Genomic DNA, 18,279 nt, shown 5'->3' on the forward strand with positions numbered 1-18,279 from the left:
CTTCTCAGCAGTGTTCCAACAGGGTAAACAAGCCTGTTTGCCGTTCCTGCTCTTTACCATACTGCCTGTGACAAGCTCTGGAAAAACCTTAGGGTGTAGGGGGTTTTGCCTTAAAGGAACCTTGTTTGTTTAGACAAGCAGAACCAAAGAGCTTGTGTAAATGATACCTGCAGGAAATCTGAAAGTGACAGGATCCCTTACCTGGGGTGCCTAGAGAAGATGTTTCACAGGCATGCTTGGAACACCATAAATGTTTAACAGATAATAGAAAGGGCTTGAGTTGAGTTTTTTAAAGCAAATGAGATTGAGGGGGGAGCATCAGGCCAGCGTGAAGTGAAGGTGAAGAAGTGAGAAGTCTGATCTGGCTGCTTCTTAATTCAGCCTCCCCCTCTTCGAAGCAGAGATCTAACCTCTCCATGTGACTTCCTCCTAGCCTCTCTTTCCCCAGAGAGAGCTGAAGATTCTGATGCTCTGACAGCTGTCAGCAGTCAACTGGAAGGCTCTCCCATGGACACCAGCAGCCTGGCTTCCTGCACCCTGGAGGAAGCTGTGGGTGACACCTCAGCACCTGGCAGTTCTGAGCAGCCCACAGCAGGCAGCTCCACTCCTGGGGATGCCCCACCAGTTGTGACAGAAGTGCAAGGCAGGAGTGATGGGTCAGGGGAACCTACCCAGCCCCCAGAGGACAGGTAAGCACTGTGTGAGTGAGAGGAGGGCAGGGTGTGTTGGTGGGTATTTCAAGCCACATTCATACTTAGTAACCAGTGCACATGCTTTGTATACTGGGGAAATCAACTTGGCTTCTGTGAGAAAAGGGGTACTATAGGAATATTTTATAAGTGGAAAATATAATACAGAGAACTTGAAAATGATTTCCTTTAGCTCTACCCCTGCATCCTCTGAGAGTTCTTCCACCAGAGATTCTGCCGTGGCCATTTCTGGAGCAGATTCCCGGGGAATCCTAGAAGAACCACTGCCTTCAACAAGCAGTGAAGAAGAAGATCCTCTAGCAGGTGAGCTCCATGTGTGCTCAGGCCATCCTGGGGCTGTTTAGGCTTCTAGTAACCCTTGGCATGGAAATGCCCACCAGTCGAACCGTTCCATCCAGATGGCGGGTGGCATATATATGGGGGGAGGGCCTGCAGTAAGGGGATGCTGATGCTACACAATGGAATGAGCCCAGGCCTTTGGAGTCAAACTGATCTTAGCTCAAATCCCCTCTCTGCCACCTACTTTTAGGAACTGGAGCCATTACTTAACTTCTCTGATCCTCATTGATACTGAGAGGGTGATGATAGCTACATGGTGGGGTCTTGAAGGTTAAGTGACAGTGCACACACAGAACTTGGCATATAACAAGAGCTGTTCGGAGCCTAGGGAAGGGTGGGTGGGCCTTCTCTGTGTCCCCTGTGTCCTTGGCGTGAAATGAGGACAGAGAAAGCTGGTCTCCCTCATCCAAGGCCATGGGTTTCTTTGATCCAAGTACATCTTCAGGCTTCAGTAGAAGTAAGAGTCCCTTCACATCTTGCATCTCCCCTCAGGTATTAGTCTCCCCGAAGGCGTGGACCCCTCTTTTCTGGCCGCGCTCCCTGATGACATTCGCCGAGAAGTTCTACAGAACCAGCTGGGCATTCGTCCACCAACGCGGACTGCCCCCTCGACAAATAGCTCAGCTCCTGCAGTGGTGGGGAATCCTGGTGTGACCGAAGTGAGCCCTGAGTTCCTGGCCGCCCTGCCTCCAGCCATCCAGGAGGAAGTATGTGAGCAGAGGGGCTGGTGGTGCCAGGCTACCTGGCTGTGGGTATGCCCCCATTGACTCCTCCTGCTCTGTAGGTACTGGCACAGCAGAGAGCTGAGCAACAGCGACGGGAACTGGCACAGAATGCCAGCTCAGACACCCCCATGGACCCTGTGACCTTCATCCAGACTCTGCCCTCAGACCTGCGCCGTAGTGTCCTAGAGGACATGGAGGACAGCGTGTTGGCCGTGATGCCACCTGACATTGCAGCTGAGGCTCAAGCCCTGAGGCGAGAGCAGGAAGCCCGGCAGAGGCAGCTCATGCATGAGCGGCTTTTTGGGCACAGCAGCACCTCTGCACTCTCTGCCATTCTTCGAAGCCCGGGTACAGAGGGAGGCAAGTGGGAGGGCTCTGGAATGTCTGGCTTTGGCCACATGAGACTCTTTGTTCTCCTTTGTATTACTTGGGCCCAGCTCAGCACACACCCCCTCCCCAATTTCAGTTTCCTTTTTCTTTCCTTCCAGCCTTCACCAGTCGCCTGAGTGGCAACCGTGGGGTCCAATACACTCGGCTTGCCGTGCAGAGAGGCGGCACCTTCCAGATGGGGGGTAGCAGCAGCCATAATAGGTACCCTTTGCCTGTCTTTTTTTTCTTTGCCATACCACCTTTGATGTCTACTACTAGTCCAACTCCCTTTATTTATAGGTGGAGAGGCTGAATGACCTCTAGGATGTTTACTTGAATGAATGGGGAAGCCAGATCTTTGGACTCCCCCTTCAGAAAGCCACACTTCTGGTTAGTGTAGCTACTGTAGACCATAATCACAAAGTAAGGTAGGCAGGCAGCAGGCTCTAGCTGTGGTTACAACAAGGAAAGCCACCTGCCTCCCACACAAATAGGAAAACAGTGACAACTGCTTGCCTTGAGATTACAGCACCTAGGCTGCAGAAGAGTTCATTATTAACGAGGCCAGAGCGTGAAGGGAGTGATCAGTCCCTATTCAGCAGACAACCTCCTGGTAGTCTATAGAAGGCCAAAATAAGCATTGTGTCCTAGGACTTTATGGGCAGTCCAATTTTACCAGTTGATACAGACCTGGGCTGCAGTCTCTGCTCTCTTCTCAGTCGTTGTGTGATGTAGGGCAAGTCACTTAACCTATTTGAGCCTCTTGCTCATCATCTCAAAATTGGGTGGTTCTCTAGTCTTTACAGGAGCCCCATGAGGAAGCTGTTACAGATATTGTAGGGTATCCGGAACATAGTAGGCACTCAAGGGGACAGCTGTTGTTACTATTAAGAGTACTTAAGAGTCCTTGGACTGGACACCCTCCCTGCTCGAGCCTCCTGGGATGTATCCAGCTCATCCCCCTCCCCTAGGCCTATGCCTGATCCCAGAGCTCTAGCCCAAGTATTACCCAGAAATTATGCTCTGTTCCAGGCCTTCTGGCAGTAATGTGGACACTCTCCTACGCCTCCGAGGACGGCTCCTCCTGGATCACGAAGCCCTGTCTTGTCTCCTGGTCCTACTTTTTGTGGATGAGCCGAAGCTCAATACTAGCCGTCTACATCGAGTACTGAGAAATCTCTGCTACCACGCCCAGACCCGCCACTGGGTCATCCGAAGCCTGCTCTCCATCTTGCAGCGCAGCAGTGAGAGTGAGCTTTGCATTGAAACACCCAGGCTCTCCTCAAGTGAGGAAAAGGGCAAAAAGTCAAGCAAGAGCTGTGGGTCAAGCAGCCATGAGAACCGGCCCCTGGACCTGCTACACAAGATGGAGTCTAAGAGCTCCAACCAGCTTTCCTGGCTCTCAGTATCCATGGATGCAGCCCTAGGCTGCAGGACTAATATATTCCAGATCCAGCGTTCAGGGGGGCGCAAACATACCGAGAAGCATGCAAGTAGTGGCTCCACTGTCCACATCCACCCCCAGGCTGCTCCTGTTGTCTGCAGACACGTTCTGGATACACTCATTCAATTAGCCAAGGTGAGGAGCTTGGAGGGAACCCAACTCCTGGGGATGGAAGACGGTTGTCAGCCATAGCGTAGGTGAAATCTGAACTCTGAGGGAGCTACTAGGTCCTCATCGTTGGTGCTGAGGCCTGTATTGTTTCTGGGAGATTGTCCAGTAAATAATTTTGTGGGTTTTTTGTGTTCACTCTTCACAATTTTTATGCATTGTCTCATTCAGCCATCAAACAACCCTCAGTGGTTTGCATGGTTCCCATTTTACAGATGAAGAAGCTGGGATACAGAAATCTTTAGTGGCTTTGTCATGTGGCTAGTAAGTGATGGAGCTGGCTGGACCTAGAACTTAATTCAGTTCTCTTTTTTTTTTTTCAGTCCTCTTTTTCATAAGCTTTGCTGCCATTTGTTGAGGGCCTGCCTTATACCAGGCACTATGCGAAATGCATTACCTCTAATCTCAACAATTTTGCACAGTCGTGTAGGTGTCCTCCCCATTTTGTAAGTATAGAGATAGATGCTCAGAAAAGTTTGCTAATCGTCTGTCTCCCTACAGAGCTTTTGTTAGTTTCTCTAGGCTGCTTCACAACATCAGTTGGATAAAACTCCTATGTTACATCTCTCCAGTGTTACTAAAGCTGTCCAAAGGAGTGGAGAGTGTAGGAGCCAGTTGTCTTTCCTTGTCACAAGACATTTTCGTGTAGACCTCGTACGCCAAGCCTGTCCTTCTTTTCCTGGCAGGTGTTTCCCAGCCACTTCACACAGCAGCGGACCAAAGAAACAAACTGTGAGAGTGATCGGGAGAGGGGCAGTAAGCAGGCCTGCAGCCCATGCTCTTCACAGTCCACGAGCAGTGGCATTTGCACAGACTTCTGGGACTTATTGGTAAAACTGGACAACATGAATGTCAGCCGGAAAGGCAAGAACTCTGTGAAGTCAGTGCCAGTGAGCGCTGGTGGTGAGGGGGAAACTTCCCCATACAGCCTCGAGGCCTCTCCACTGGGGCAGCTCATGAACATGTTGTCACACCCAGTCATCCGCCGGAGCTCTCTCTTAACTGAGAAACTCCTCAGACTCCTTTCTCTCATCTCAATTGCTCTCCCAGAAAACAAAGTGTCGGAAGCACAGGCTAATTCTGGCAGCAGTGCTTCCTCCACCAGTGTTGCCACATCAACCACATCTACCACCACTACCACTGCTGCCTCCAGCACACCCACTCCCCCTGCTGCAACCACCCCTGTCACTTCTGTTCCGGCCCTGGTTGCTGCCACGACTATATCCACCATTGCTGTAGCCGCTTCAACCACAGTGACTACCCCCACGACTTCTACCACTACTGTTTCAAGTAAGTGTGGATGTAGGCTGGGAGCTGAGGGGTGTGTACACCCACCTCACCCCCAACTCTCCCCCACCCGGGTATTCCTCCCTAAATGACAGCAGTCAGCTTGGTTTGTGTTTGTGAGAGCCAAATGTGTTAATTCTCACCCTCATTTGTCCAAGTTCTCTCCGTCTTCCCCTCCCTCCCCCCTCCAGCACTCCTGTGGAGACCACTGAATGTGGCTTCCCCTAGGCTAAGCTCAAAAAGGAGGAGAGGGGCTTCCCTGGTGGCGCAGTGGTTGAGAATCTGCCTGCCAGTTCAGGGGACACGGGTTCGAGCCCTGGTCTGGGAAGATCCCACATGCCGTGGAACAACTGGGCCCATGAGCCACAGTTACTGAGCCTGCGCGTCTGGAGCCTGTGCTCCGCAACAAGAGAGGCCGCGATAGTGAGAGGCCCGCACACCGCGAAGAAGAGTGGCCCCCGCTTGCCACAACTAGAGAAAGCCCTCACACAGAAACAAAGACCCAACACAGCCATAAATAAATAAATAAATAATTTTTTTAAAAAAAAGGAGGGGGAGAAAGTCCCTGTCTTTAAAGAATCCCCAGTCTTTCTAGCCTGGTTGAGGGAGCCAGTTCTCAGAGGAAGCAGTTCAAGAGCAGGCAGGATAACAGTGGGAATCAGGGTAGAATCAAGTAGCCAGGCCATCCCAGGAAGTGAAGGGAATGTGCCCTGCGGCACACTAATAAGAATCATTTGAAGAAACAGATTTTGAAGGAAGGGGGGCTTTCAGAGAGCCCTCTGACGGTAGGGGAACAGTTGCGAGAAATATCTGGGATTCTTTGTCACTTTAGAAGGTACAGTCATAAGAGTCCTTGGTATCCCAAGTCATTTGGATTCGGCTATGTGGGGTGGATCTTCATTTTCACTACTTTTCCATTTTGAAGCCCTGGGCAGTGCAGCGATTGGCTCTGCCACTTAAGTCTCTGGCATGCGAGTTTCAGAGGCTTACAGTGTTCTGTCTGTTTCCTCAAAGCTTCTACTACTCCTAAGGCCAGCAAATCTCCAGCGAAGGTGGGTGATACCGGCAGCAGCACGGACTTTAAGATGGTATCCTCTGGCCTCACTGAAAATCAGCTCCAGCTCTCTGTGGAGGTGAGTCCAAGCTCTTCTGACCTCCCAAGGTTGGGGGAGAAAGAGTTGACTGGGGTAGATAATGTTTTAGTTCTCAAGTTGGGGCTCACCCCATCTCCTTTCTTTTTCCCAGGTGTTGACATCCCATTCTTGTTCTGAAGAAGGCCTAGAGGATGCAGCCAATGTGTTACTGCAGCTCTCTCGGGGGGACCCTGGGACCCGGGACACTGTTTTGAAGCTGCTACTGAATGGAGCCCGCCATCTGGGTTATACCCTTTGTAAACAGATAGGTAATAATAGGAGTAAAGCACCCTGTTTTTCTGAAACCTTCCACTTAGGTGTCACCTTTTTATGGAAGCCTTCCCTGAACCCCCAGGCTGAATCAAACTCCTCTGTGCATCTGTAGCACAGCCCCATGAGCTCTTCTTTCACAGCACTGATAATACTAGGTTGTCATCTGTTTTCCTCTGCCCAGTTCTCTGAGAGCAGGGCTGGTCTTCTCTCTACATTCCCAATCCCTGGCACACAGCTGGTAATTGGTGCTTAGTGAAGGAAAATGAGAACCCATAGGACCGACATTGCTTTTCCATTCTGGGCACTCATAAGAGCCCTATGATGAGCCTGCTGAGGCAGTTCGCCACCTCAGAGATGCACCTATACTACATTCAGGCTCGGGAATTGAAAGAATAATACCCTCTGCCTTTGTGCAGTTTTGAGGGTACAAAAATTCTAAGAATACTTGCAAATTATCTAGTTTCAGTCTTCCTGTTTTACCAAGAAGAAAACTAAAACCCAGGTGATGGGGTGGCTGAATCAAGGAGTGGGGCCAGATTTGCTTTCAGCATCTATAGAGACACTCTTTGCTCTCTCCCACCCCCCATCCCAATCATGGGTCTCCCTAGATCTCAACCACCTGTGTAGTTATCTCCTTCTCACAAACATCCCTGGAGCTGAGGTGACATGAGAGTCAATTAAACTATGTGACCTAGGATGTTCTTTGTTGCATGAGAATTACAGAGTTCTTCCAAAAGAGGCCTCTGATCTTTCTTGACTGCCACCATTTATTCAACATCCATAGGTTAGGCAGTGTCCTAGGCACTCTGCTAGACAGTTATCTCCTAATTCTCAAAGCAGCCTTGTGAGGTTAGGCAGTATGAGCCCCATTATTAAGATGGGTAAGCAAATTGGGAAAAAGGTTAAGCAATTTGCCTGAGATTACCACAAAAACCTAAGAAGTTTGAGAGGTATACGGGCTTCAAAAGAGATACTTTTTCCCCTCTGCACTGAGCTGTATTTCTTGCAGATTCAGCAAATTCTCAAGGCCAGATAAACCAGTGGCCCCTGAGCAGTTAGTTGATCTGTGAGCACACATAGTAAAATGAACAGAGCAAAATTCTGCTCATTCCAGGTTCAGTGCAGCTGAACAAAGCACCTAGGAAGTTTTCTTGGAAAGGTTTGGCTTTTCACTGCTTCATTAGGGAAGTCTCTGAACACTTACTGGCTTCTCTGCCTGCCCAGGAACCCTTCTGGCTGAACTACGGGAATACAATCTGGAACAGCAGCGGCGAGCCCAGTGTGAGACCCTCTCCCCTGATGGCCTGCCTGAGGAGCAGCCACAGACCACCAAGCTGAAAGGCAAAATGCAGAGCAGGTAGGTGGCAGCTGTCCATTTGGCTGTGGGGTTGGGATCAGGGACATTCTGAAAAGTGGCTCTTCCTGGCTTCCTGGTTATTTTTTCCCTCTTCCCTGGACAGATTTTGTTTCTGTCCTGTACACAGTCGGCCCTATTTTTCCTACTTGTGTGATTTTCTTCTGAGATTCCTTACCCCCTGCTTGACACAAGAAAGCCCTGCCTGCTCTGGGTGTTGATGCTTTGATGCTCTCAGTATACGCAAGCCACCTCTACACTCTCCAGGTTTGACATGGCTGAGAATGTGGTAATCGTGGCATCTCAGAAGCGACCTCTGGGTGGCCGGGAGCTCCAGTTGCCTTCTATGTCCATGTTGACATCCAAGACATCTACCCAGAAGTTCTTCTTGAGGGTACTGCAGGTCATCATCCAGCTCCGGGACGACACACGCCGAGCTAACAAGAAAGCCAAGCAGACAGGCAGGCTAGGTATGGAACTGGGGTGTCCAGTTGAGGGGCAAGGTTGGCGGTGGAAAAACAAGAGACCCTGGAGGGCAGGACTTAATGTCATGTCTCCTTCCTGTTTGATCTTTTCTAAGGAAAATGATGATCCTATCTTAAAATGTTGGTGGCTGCATTCTGTATCTCACTCAAGCCGTCTACATAGGAAATTTCACTAGGGCAAGTGGGAATTAAAGGGGAGTGGAAATCTGGCAAGGAAATTGGGGACAGATCTTTTGGTGAACAAGATTTAACTCACTGAGTTTGTCTCCTCTCTGCTTCCTTGAACACTCTTGGCTAAAATATTGTAGCCATGTTGCCTCAGCTATGGCATGCCAAATCGAACGTCTTTCCCCCTGTCCCGCAGAACTCTCTCACCTGCCACCATCCGTCTGCCCAGCCCCATGTTGCCTGCCCTTATCTGTAATGGTAGCTCTTAGTGCCTGACGATGAGCATTCTGAGGCTGCCTGAGCTTAAAGCTCAAAGACTTCAGCAAGGTGTCCCGTGGTGGCCCAGGAGATGGGAGAGAGAATATTGAGCATTCTCTCTTTCTACAGTTTACATCTTACCTTCTTTTTTCTTTCTCCCAGGTTCTTCCGGTTTAGGCTCAGCTAGCAGCATCCAGGCAGCTGTTCGGCAGCTGGAGGCTGAGGCTGATGCCATTATACAAATGGTACGTGAGGGTCAAAGGGCGCGGAGACAGCAACAAGCAGCAACGGTTAGCATGATGCCTGTGGCCCCTCATTCATTTGTCTCTCCTCCCTCCCCCACCACATCATCAGTGGGGTTTCATTGCCCTTACCTTGTATGCTTTTGCATTAAGTTTGCTATATGAATGCTTTTGGATAACAGGGTTACTTTCTCTTGGTGCTTTCTTTACTGTTTGTTTATTGGTTTGGTTTGGTTTGATTTAAAGCTTGGCCATCATACCCCACTCCCAGCTATCCAATCAACAGTGGCGCTTTTGCAAACTGCATAATGCTAAGTGTCTGGGTTCTGAGGGGATTCGTGATAAAAGATTTTTCAGTCTCATGGAACAATGCAAGTACCTCAGAGACACGTTAGGAATCCTGCCCTTGAAAGTCCCCCAAGCTTGGTACACATCCCACACAGCCTCTTCTGGCTATGGCTGATCCCTCCACCCTGGTCTCTGCCTCTATTCTTCATACTCCTTTGGCACCCAGGCAGTTGGGCACTTTTAGGAGGAAGCCTTTTCAGGTTCCTAGGTAGCCAGTTCATTGTTGGGATCTCAGCACAGAGTGGCTGTAGGAAAAGCCTGGAATCATGTATATATGCTGTGGCACTCATTGTTTTCCTGTCCTTGTAACAACATGCAAGTCACCTTCCCAAGATCCGGGAAATAAGGATATCTCGATGCCTATTTTTTCTTTATCTGTAATTACTATTATACAGTGTGATTTCATTGAGCATGCTGGGAACAGCGTAGAATTTAAGAGCTGTAGCTCCAGCAGGGTAGAAAGGGAGAATAGAGAACTATTATTCTGGAGTATTTTTTCTGCCCAGTCTCTTTCCCACACCTGATATGACAGATGTTGGCTTTTTTAAAAAGCCAATCCCATCCATCAAAGATTGCACTAATTCATTCCCGTTATTTCCCCTTTTGTGAGCAAAAAGGAACAAAGAGTAAACCTACCTTCTGCCCATCTGAGTTTTATATATAGGTATATATATGTGTGTAAACTGTCCCTAGAAGTCTTGAAGTCCAGGAGGATGGTGCCTGACTGGACACAGGCCTGGAATAGAGTGGAGGCAAATGCGAGCATCCAGGGAGCTCTTTGCAAAAGCTTGCTAGCTCAGGGTGGAGGACAGCAAAGGAGGTGGGAAGGCCATTCTTTTGTCCTGGAGAGCTACCTAAGGAAACTTCTTTCCATATGGGAAGACATGGGAGGCTTCTTTCCAAGCTTATGATATGTGAGAGATTGTAGGACAGCCTCTAGCCTGTCCCTGAGGAAAGCAGAGTTGCACCCTTTATGTGACTTTGTCTCCCTTTTATCCAGTCGGAGTCAAGCCAGTCAGAGGCATCTGTCCGAAGGGAGGAATCACCCATGGATGTGGACCAGCCATCTCCCAGTGCTCAGGATACTCAGTCCATTGGTCAGTACTGCTTCCCATTTCCAGCCCAACAAAAGGGAGAACCAGTCTTCATGGAATGCCTGCTGGATCCCCTGCTTCCAACATACATAAGCTCAGTGTTTTCCAGTTTGTTCAAGTGAACCCTGGTTTCTGTATGTTGATAGGCCCGTACCAATCAACTAAGATCACTAACCATCACCACCTGGTCCTCATTGGAGAATCATAGCACACATTGCAATTTCTGTAGTAAAGAAACTATGATGATATTGTGTGGAGACAGCATACGTTTGAGTCTTGTCTCCCCATTTACTATCTCTGGGACCTGAGGCAAACCTCTCTTTGTTCAGTTTCCTCATTTAAAATAGGGATGTTCATAGTTAGGATTGAGTTAACACGTGTACATATAGCACTTAGAGCAGTACCTGGCACACAGTGGATGCTATTATTAGCAGCATTTTTCAAGGTTAATTTCATATAGAATGCTTTTTGGCACCCTTTTAACACATTCCTGTGGGATAGTGTTGTCATAGGACATCCAGTTTTTAAAATATATTAAATCATTTAATAATCCATAGGTTTTCTGGGAGCTAGTAAGGCAATGAGAAGACCAATGCTGTCTGGTAGAATTTTCTTGCAGTAGCCATTAGCTACATGTAGCTTACTGAGCACTTGAAAAGCGTCTAGTGCAACTAGACAAACTTTTTCTTGTATTAATTTTATTCAGTTTAAGTTTAAATGCCATCCAGTATAGGACTAGAACTTGCTTTCAGATGTCACTCAATTACTCATTGGCCAGTGGACCAATCTACTTGATCTGCCTAATGGCTTGTGCATTTGGTCTGAATGAAGGAAAAGCCTCAGGGGCTTCCCAATCTCTCCTCTCTGTGCCCTCTATCCTCAGATGGAACTCCACAGGGGGAGAAGGAGAAGGAGGAGAGGCCACCCGAGTTACCCCTGCTCAGCGAGCAACTGAGCTTGGATGAGCTGTGGGACATGCTGGGAGAGTGCCTAAAGGAACTGGAGGAATCCCATGACCAGCATGCGGTGCTAGGTGAGTTGTGGCCTGAGGGAGGGCCCAGGTCCGCTGATCTGCTCTGGGGCCCTTTCTGCCAGCTTAATTTTCTTCCTTCCAGATTACTCCTCTCCGTCAGATCTCCATAATAGGAGTTCAAAGGAGAGGATTTTTTTTCTCTGACTTCATTGTCAGAAAAAAGATTAACGTTCTCTTTTGGTAGCTGGTATCTTTTACTTTTTAGACCGGGGGTATCTTTATAACTGGTTGCCTATCCCATTTTTCTCTGGAAACTCTGACTTCCTCTGCGGCACCATTATATTTCTCCTGCAAGTTTTCATGACTTTTTCATGTAGTACTTTTGAAATTTGATTATGAGGGGGGAAGAGGTTTATATGTTGAAGTTTATAAAGTAAATTGTCACTGTCCTATCGTTCCTACCCCCAGTACTACAGCCTGCCGTCGAGGCCTTCTTTCTGGTCCATGCCACAGAGCGGGAGAGCAAGCCTCCTGTCCGAGACACCCGTGAGAGCCAGCTGGCACACATCAAGGATGAGCCTCCTCCACTCTCCCCTGCCCCCTTAACCCCAGCCACTCCTTCCTCCCTTGACCCATTCTTCTCCCGGGAGCCCTCGTCTATGCACATCTCATCAAGCCTGCCCCCTGACACACAGAAGTTTCTTCGCTTTGCAGGTACAGGGAACTCTTAGGTACCCAAATGTAGAAGGCTTCATTTTTTTACAGGGTCAATTCATACATTTTGTTCTTAGCTGATTTGCAGGGTGACAGAGAGAGTGAGAGAGAGAGAGAGAGAGAGAGAGAGAGAGAGAGAGAGAGAGAGAGTGTGTGTGTGTGTGTGTGTGTGTGTGTGTGTGTGTGTGTGTGTTGGAAAGTGAGGCTAGTGAGGTAGGGACTGGGTCTGGAAGTCCTTGTGTGCCACACTACGTTTTTTTCCCCTGAAACAAGGAAGAGAGAGTTGCTGGCTGGTTGGCTTTCATTCATTCTTCTGAGACCCGTGATGTGCTGATTCCTGCTGTCCTTTCTCCCCCCAGAGACTCATCGCACTGTGTTAAACCAGATCCTACGGCAGTCCACCACCCACCTCGCTGACGGGCCTTTTGCTGTCCTGGTAGACTACATTCGTGTCCTCGACTTTGATGTCAAGCGCAAGTATGTGCCCTGGTGTTGGGGGGATGGGAACTCTCTAAATGGTATCTCCTCTCCCAGAAAGGAGCCAAAATTTCTCCTGGGATGATGTTTTCAGGGAAAAAAGTTTCCCTTGGTGGCAGCCCTTAGAATGGTGCTGGGGGGTGGGGGGGGCGGGGAGAGACTCATCTGTCTGTGCCATGGACAATCATTGTACGTAAATACTCCTTGGCCTTCTCCAACCCAGTCTCCATTCTTCATCAGAGAAATGCAAGCCTTTGTTTAATCACATGATTTCTAAAGTCCCAGTCCTTCCTTTGGGGTAATACAGGAGGTGCAGGTAGCCACAGCAGGGCTCGTGGGGGGGCGAGCCTCCACAACACTCCTGTCATTTTTTACTCTTCTCTTCCTTCCTGTGCACCTACACATGCTTACCTGCTTATTGCAGAAATTCCATGCCTTAATGTCTGTGGGCCCCTATTCGATGGAGATGGGAAAAATTTAGAGTTGGTAGTGAATAACCTGCCTCTCCCAAACACTGGAGGGATCAAAGTGTCTGGAGGATGGGGGGAACATCACTGCGGATCTTCATCCTAATCAGGCAAACAAAAGTTTACTCTGCCACCCCTAATCTTATTTTCCTTCCTTTCCTACCTCCCAAGATATTTCCGCCAAGAGCTGGAGCGTTTGGACGAGGGGCTCCGGAAAGAAGACATGGCTGTGCACGTCCGCCGTGACCATGTGTTTGAAGACTCCTATCGTGAGCTGCACCGGAAATCCCCTGAAGAAATGAAGAATCGATTGTAAGAGCCCAGAGCAGAGAATAAACAGGATGGGAGGGTTGGGACCCTCCCTACATGGTAGTGAAGGCTTACTTGGGGCCCAAATGTGCAGGGGAACTTAGGGAGGTGCTGCCCTCCCCAGTAGGAATTCCTAAGAGGAATCCAGCTTAGATAATCTCACTGAACTGTCACCTGTCTTCTCCACCCAGTCTCATGAGACTGGTCTTTTGCTGGCCATCTGGCCCTTGGGCTGAGCTATCCAACAATTCCTGTACAGACCGGAGAGTCTTTCGCATTTACAAAGGTACACCTGATGGCTTCGCAAAGAGAGCTTCCTCCATTGTTACACTAGGAACGGGAACCCTGCTAAGCAAATGGTACCCTGGGTTGAGGGAGACCATACTTGCAAGAGTGGCTCCCCACCAAATTGGTAATCCCTCACTGGTGATTCTGGCGCCACCTAGAGGAGATTGGCAGTTTGCAGTACCATGTGTCATGGGAGCCATTGAGATGATAGACCTATTGATGTAGTTTGATCCTCCTGAACTCAGGAACTTGATTCCTCCCTTCCCTTATGGCATGGGCTCACTATCCATGTAGTCACACAGGAAGTCAGAGAGGCTTCCAAGACAGACTGAACCCTACTCCTCCACCACCAAATCCTTATAGATGTTGGACTCTGAGCTCAGCTGTCTTTGATGTCACTTGATGATTCCTTCCTTGATGAAAGCCTCCTGCTTTCTTATTAGGCCTTTATACCTTTCCTATTACTGTTTTCTGGAATATGGGTGAGGCTTTACTGATACTTCGGGACATCTCTTCCATCAGTGATGCCCTTTTTTGTCCCAGATCCCCACTGCTCCTCTGGGCTCTCCTGGCACTCTGCATTTACCACTGTCCTCTGACCCTGCACTCCCCAGCTACTCCTTCACAATCGCTCACTCAGGTCATGCTGTGCAAAAGAATGGATTTGTCCTGGGCTTTCTGCACATCCCTGTTTCTGCTCTCTTATACAGGTATATAGTGTTTGAAGGAGAAGAAGGGCAGGATGCTGGAGGGCTCCTGCGGGAGTGGTATATGATCATCTCTCGGGAGATGTTTAATCCTATGTATGCCTTGTTCCGTACCTCACCTGGTGATCGGGTCACATACACCATCAATCCATCTTCCCACTGCAACCCCAACCACCTTAGCTACTTCAAGTTTGTCGGACGCATCGTGGCCAAAGCTGTATATGACAACCGCCTCCTAGAGTGCTACTTTACTCGGTCCTTCTACAAACACATCTTGGGCAAGTCTGTCAGGTGAGGATGTGGCACAAACCTGGGACTGTCTTCAGTCCTGGAAATCTAGTCCCTTTTCTTGTGTCCCATCACTAGGCTGCCTCTCCTCCACCCCAACCCATGGCCCTAATTTTGTTTATCTAGATATACAGATATGGAGAGCGAAGATTACCACTTCTACCAGGGCCTGGTTTATCTGCTGGAAAATGATGTCTCCACACTAGGCTACGACCTCACCTTCAGCACTGAGGTAGGTCAGGAGATCCTGACCATGGCACATCCCAGCTAGTCGAGGAAACCCGTTATGGGGTTGTCCTTGAACTGGCATTGGATAACCTCTAATGCTTCTAAGGAAGCATCTTGATGTCTTAAGTCCCATTCCCCATTCCCCATCTGGCAGAGAGCAGTGGGTATTTGCATGAGATGGCACAAACAGAAAAACCAGAATTTGTAAAACAATCCAGGCTGTTTCCTAGTTTCCTCTATATTTTGAAAAAATGCTCTAGTACATTATTCTTCATTCCCAAAGGCAGTTCACTCTAGAAAAATTGTACAAATAGACATAAATGAAAAACAAAAAAATGTCAAGGTTACTCTTCCCCCAAATTGCTTTCCATAAAGATTCTGTTGTGTTACATTATGTATGTTATCCATGCCCTTTTCCCTTTTACTATTGATAGTTTACGTATGTTTTAGGACCAAACCCTTGACCTTTCCCTATTAGGGATTTATGAGCTCATGAGAAAAGTCACTGTTTTTTATGACCTTGCTTCATCTCCTTGCCCAGGATACAGCAAAGAGTTTAGGGTGTGTTTCCAGGTATCTATGTAAGTTCCATCCTAGACCAAGCCTGATTCATATTATTGGTTTTGGGTATTCTAGGTCCAAGAGTTTGGAGTGTGTGAAGTTCGTGACCTCAAACCCAATGGGGCCAACATCTTGGTAACAGAGGAGAATAAGAAGGAGTATGTACACCTGGTGTGCCAGATGAGAATGACAGGTAGGGGAAATGTCCATTAGACTCCCTAGTTGCTCAGTATGGGGCAAGGTCAGGCCTCACTCATTTCACAGACATTGTTTCTTCTCTTCCCCTATGCCAGCCACAAATGCCTTGCATAAAAGGAGTCCAAAAACCTGACCAAAAAATATTTCCCTTCATCCACCCTCATATGGGGGCCTAGAAACAGAGTGGTAGGTGAGGTAGGCAGATCAGTCAGCATCCTGCCAGATTGGGGATCTCTGACCTCTAACAGTTGTATGCGTTCAGATGCCACGTGGCTTGTTGGTTCTCTCCCCAGGAGCCATCCGCAAACAGCTGGCAGCTTTCTTAGAAGGTTTCTATGAGATCATTCCAAAGCGCCTCATTTCCATCTTCACTGAGCAGGAGTTAGAGCTGCTCATATCAGGACTGCCCACAATCGACATTGACGATTTGAAATCCAACACTGAATACCACAAGTACCAGTCCAACTCTATTCAGGTGAGCTGCTGCTGGCATCCCTCCCTGTATCCTTAAGCAGTGTTAGTTTGTATGACACCAAATAAACCAGTACTCTTAGGGGAAGGGAGTTTTGAGTGACAGCTTACCTGTACCTAACTCTTCACTCTTCTGGAGTTTCAGTTTTCAGGTGATCTCCTTGCTCATCTTGTGAATGGAGGAACTGAAACCTGTCTCACAGAAGGGGCTTGCCTAACATTCCAAATCCCATCCCCCTTTCTTCCAAGAGCTCTCTACCTAACACTGGCTTCTTGTGTTCATTCCTGTAGATCCAGTGGTTCTGGAGAGCACTGCGTTCTTTCGATCAAGCTGACCGTGCCAAGTTCCTCCAGTTTGTCACAGGTACTTCCAAGGTGCCCCTGCAAGGTTTTGCTGCCCTTGAAGGCATGAATGGCATTCAGAAGTTTCAGATCCATCGAGATGACAGGTCCACAGACCGCCTGCCTTCAGCTCACACATGGTAAGAGGAAAGGTTTGTTCTCCTTTTCAGCATTTAGATTGAATTTGCGTATTTGCTACTTCTAGGCCCCTACCCGTGGTCAGGAGCGCAAATCTGGCCCCAGGTACCCTGGACCTGGGGTAGCTCACAGTTTGGTGGTTTTTGTGGAGAAGATGATGATATTTGAGGTGAGAAGCTGGCCCAGACTCACAGTGGGGCTGGGGTGACATTGCAGATGAGCACTGCCATGTGAGAACAAGGTGTATTCCAGGGCTCAACGTGGCCTGAGCAAGGAGTTGCAGGGAGCAGAATGCTAAAGAACTCGGCAGGGGTGACCAGTGACCCTGAATGCCTCCTTGGAGCTTTCATGTAGGGTCGTGGTGTTTAAGGAGGAGTGACAGGGTCAGATTATGTTTTAGATGCCTGGTGGCCAGTATTGGGGCCAGATTAGAGGAGGGCAGACAAGGCTAGGACAGGATTGGGAGTCTACGAGCAGAAGTCAAGTGGGCACCATGGGAACACGGATTTGGCTATCATCTTTTGTCACGAATTGATCTTTCTTCTTTCCCTAGTTTTAATCAGCTGGACCTGCCTGCCTATGAGAGCTTTGAGAAGCTCCGCCACATGCTACTATTGGCCATCCAGGAGTGCTCTGAAGGCTTTGGGCTGGCCTAATAAGGCCCCGCCCACCACTGTGGGGTTTTTCTACCATTGTTGGACCTGGGAAGGGGGGAAATGAAAACAAAAAAGAACCAGAAAGAAAATGTCAAAACCAATAAATGAAAATCCACCAACTCACCATGTGTGTGTCCCAGCTGCCCCATCTTCCCCAGCGCATACCCGTTCCCCCTTTCCTGCTCATTCTCTCTCCCCGCTCCCTTTTCCTCACCTCCTCTCCCCGTTCCATGCCGTCCATGATCCCTCACCCCGTGTATTAAAAAGGCAATAGCCTTTACAGGGACCTGTTTGTCCCAACTGTTTGAACAGTGTGCTCCTCAGATTCTGTGTTCAGAAGGATTTGCTGCATTGAGACTTGAAACCTTTGGATAGGGGAAAAAATTATATATATATATATTTTTTTGTTCTGTTTGCATTTCTTAATTTGTGCTTGGAATGTGTTGATGTGCACAGCTAATGATTCAATGCGAGAAAAGATTGGCGTCTGTGTTGTGGAGGTTTCAAATAAAGAGCACTCTTCATAACTCACTTTTCACAATGGAGTTTTTTTCAAGTTTAAAAAGAAACACTTCTTGAGCACATGCTAGATGGCTGAAGAAGAAATCCAAATGGACTCTCCAGAAAGCCATCTCTGTCACCACACGGGTGCATCCTCCTCCTTCAGAGTCATCAGGAACTGGGGAGATCTTTTTCAGAATGGGATCTGCACTTGGGGGTGGTGATGGTGTTAGAGATTATAGCCAAGGACAAAGCATTGCCTTGCTCTAGGGGAACAAACCAGCAGGGTTCTAAGAGAATTCACTCAACCCAACCGAAGGTTCTATTTCCTGAGCCTTTATAACAGTTTCAAGCCTGGAGCTCAGTTTAAAATTTTGATTTCATTTATTAATGTTTTAGTTTATTTCTAACAAATTTTAATAAGCAAATAATTTGACTAGCTCCCCAGAACAGTCTTTCCATCCTTTTTGGTTTTGTTTTGTCATCTGCTTGTTTGCCAGTCTGTTCACGGATCGCCCAACAGTCTTTTGTGGTTTTTTTTTACTCCATCCAGCACTTAAAGTT

General features: G+C 48.3%; 1 protein-coding gene across 16 annotated transcripts in view; it reads left to right on the plus strand.

The window, feature by feature from the left end:
- Positions 1 to 17,741, plus strand: part of HUWE1 (HECT, UBA and WWE domain containing E3 ubiquitin protein ligase 1) — a 142,397-nt gene extending 124,656 nt beyond the window's left edge. For 13 of the 16 annotated variants that reach the window (XM_057537611.1, XM_057537615.1, XM_057537609.1 and 10 more), the window contains 23 exons: positions 434 to 689; positions 883 to 1,013; positions 1,542 to 1,756; positions 1,834 to 2,122; positions 2,263 to 2,365; positions 3,176 to 3,722; positions 4,442 to 5,045; positions 6,057 to 6,175; positions 6,288 to 6,444; positions 7,673 to 7,805; positions 8,070 to 8,272; positions 8,876 to 9,003; positions 10,304 to 10,400; positions 11,281 to 11,430; positions 11,839 to 12,084; positions 12,444 to 12,561; positions 13,200 to 13,340; positions 14,336 to 14,623; positions 14,747 to 14,852; positions 15,485 to 15,602; positions 15,901 to 16,082; positions 16,370 to 16,560; positions 17,112 to 17,741. In XM_057537611.1, coding sequence (XP_057393594.1) covers positions 434 to 689; positions 883 to 1,013; positions 1,542 to 1,756; positions 1,834 to 2,122; positions 2,263 to 2,365; positions 3,176 to 3,722; positions 4,442 to 5,045; positions 6,057 to 6,175; positions 6,288 to 6,444; positions 7,673 to 7,805; positions 8,070 to 8,272; positions 8,876 to 9,003; positions 10,304 to 10,400; positions 11,281 to 11,430; positions 11,839 to 12,084; positions 12,444 to 12,561; positions 13,200 to 13,340; positions 14,336 to 14,623; positions 14,747 to 14,852; positions 15,485 to 15,602; positions 15,901 to 16,082; positions 16,370 to 16,560; positions 17,112 to 17,214 — 4,625 coding nt within the window. In that variant the 3' untranslated portion in view covers positions 17,215 to 17,741. Of the gene's footprint in view, positions 1 to 433; positions 690 to 882; positions 1,014 to 1,541; positions 1,757 to 1,833; positions 2,123 to 2,262; positions 2,366 to 3,175; positions 3,723 to 4,441; positions 5,046 to 6,056; positions 6,176 to 6,287; positions 6,445 to 7,672; positions 7,806 to 8,069; positions 8,273 to 8,875; positions 9,004 to 10,303; positions 10,401 to 11,280; positions 11,431 to 11,838; positions 12,085 to 12,443; positions 12,562 to 13,199; positions 13,341 to 14,335; positions 14,624 to 14,746; positions 14,853 to 15,484; positions 15,603 to 15,900; positions 16,083 to 16,369; positions 16,561 to 16,625; positions 16,728 to 17,111 lie in introns of all 16 variants that reach the window. The other 3 variants (XM_057537617.1, XM_057537608.1, XM_057537605.1) reach the window with 3 other exon arrangements.
- Positions 17,742 to 18,279: the final 538 nt, after the last annotated feature.

The sequence above is a fragment of the Balaenoptera acutorostrata genome, chromosome X (assembly GCF_949987535.1).
Source record: "Balaenoptera acutorostrata chromosome X, mBalAcu1.1, whole genome shotgun sequence".
NCBI lineage: Eukaryota > Metazoa > Chordata > Mammalia > Artiodactyla > Balaenopteridae > Balaenoptera > Balaenoptera acutorostrata.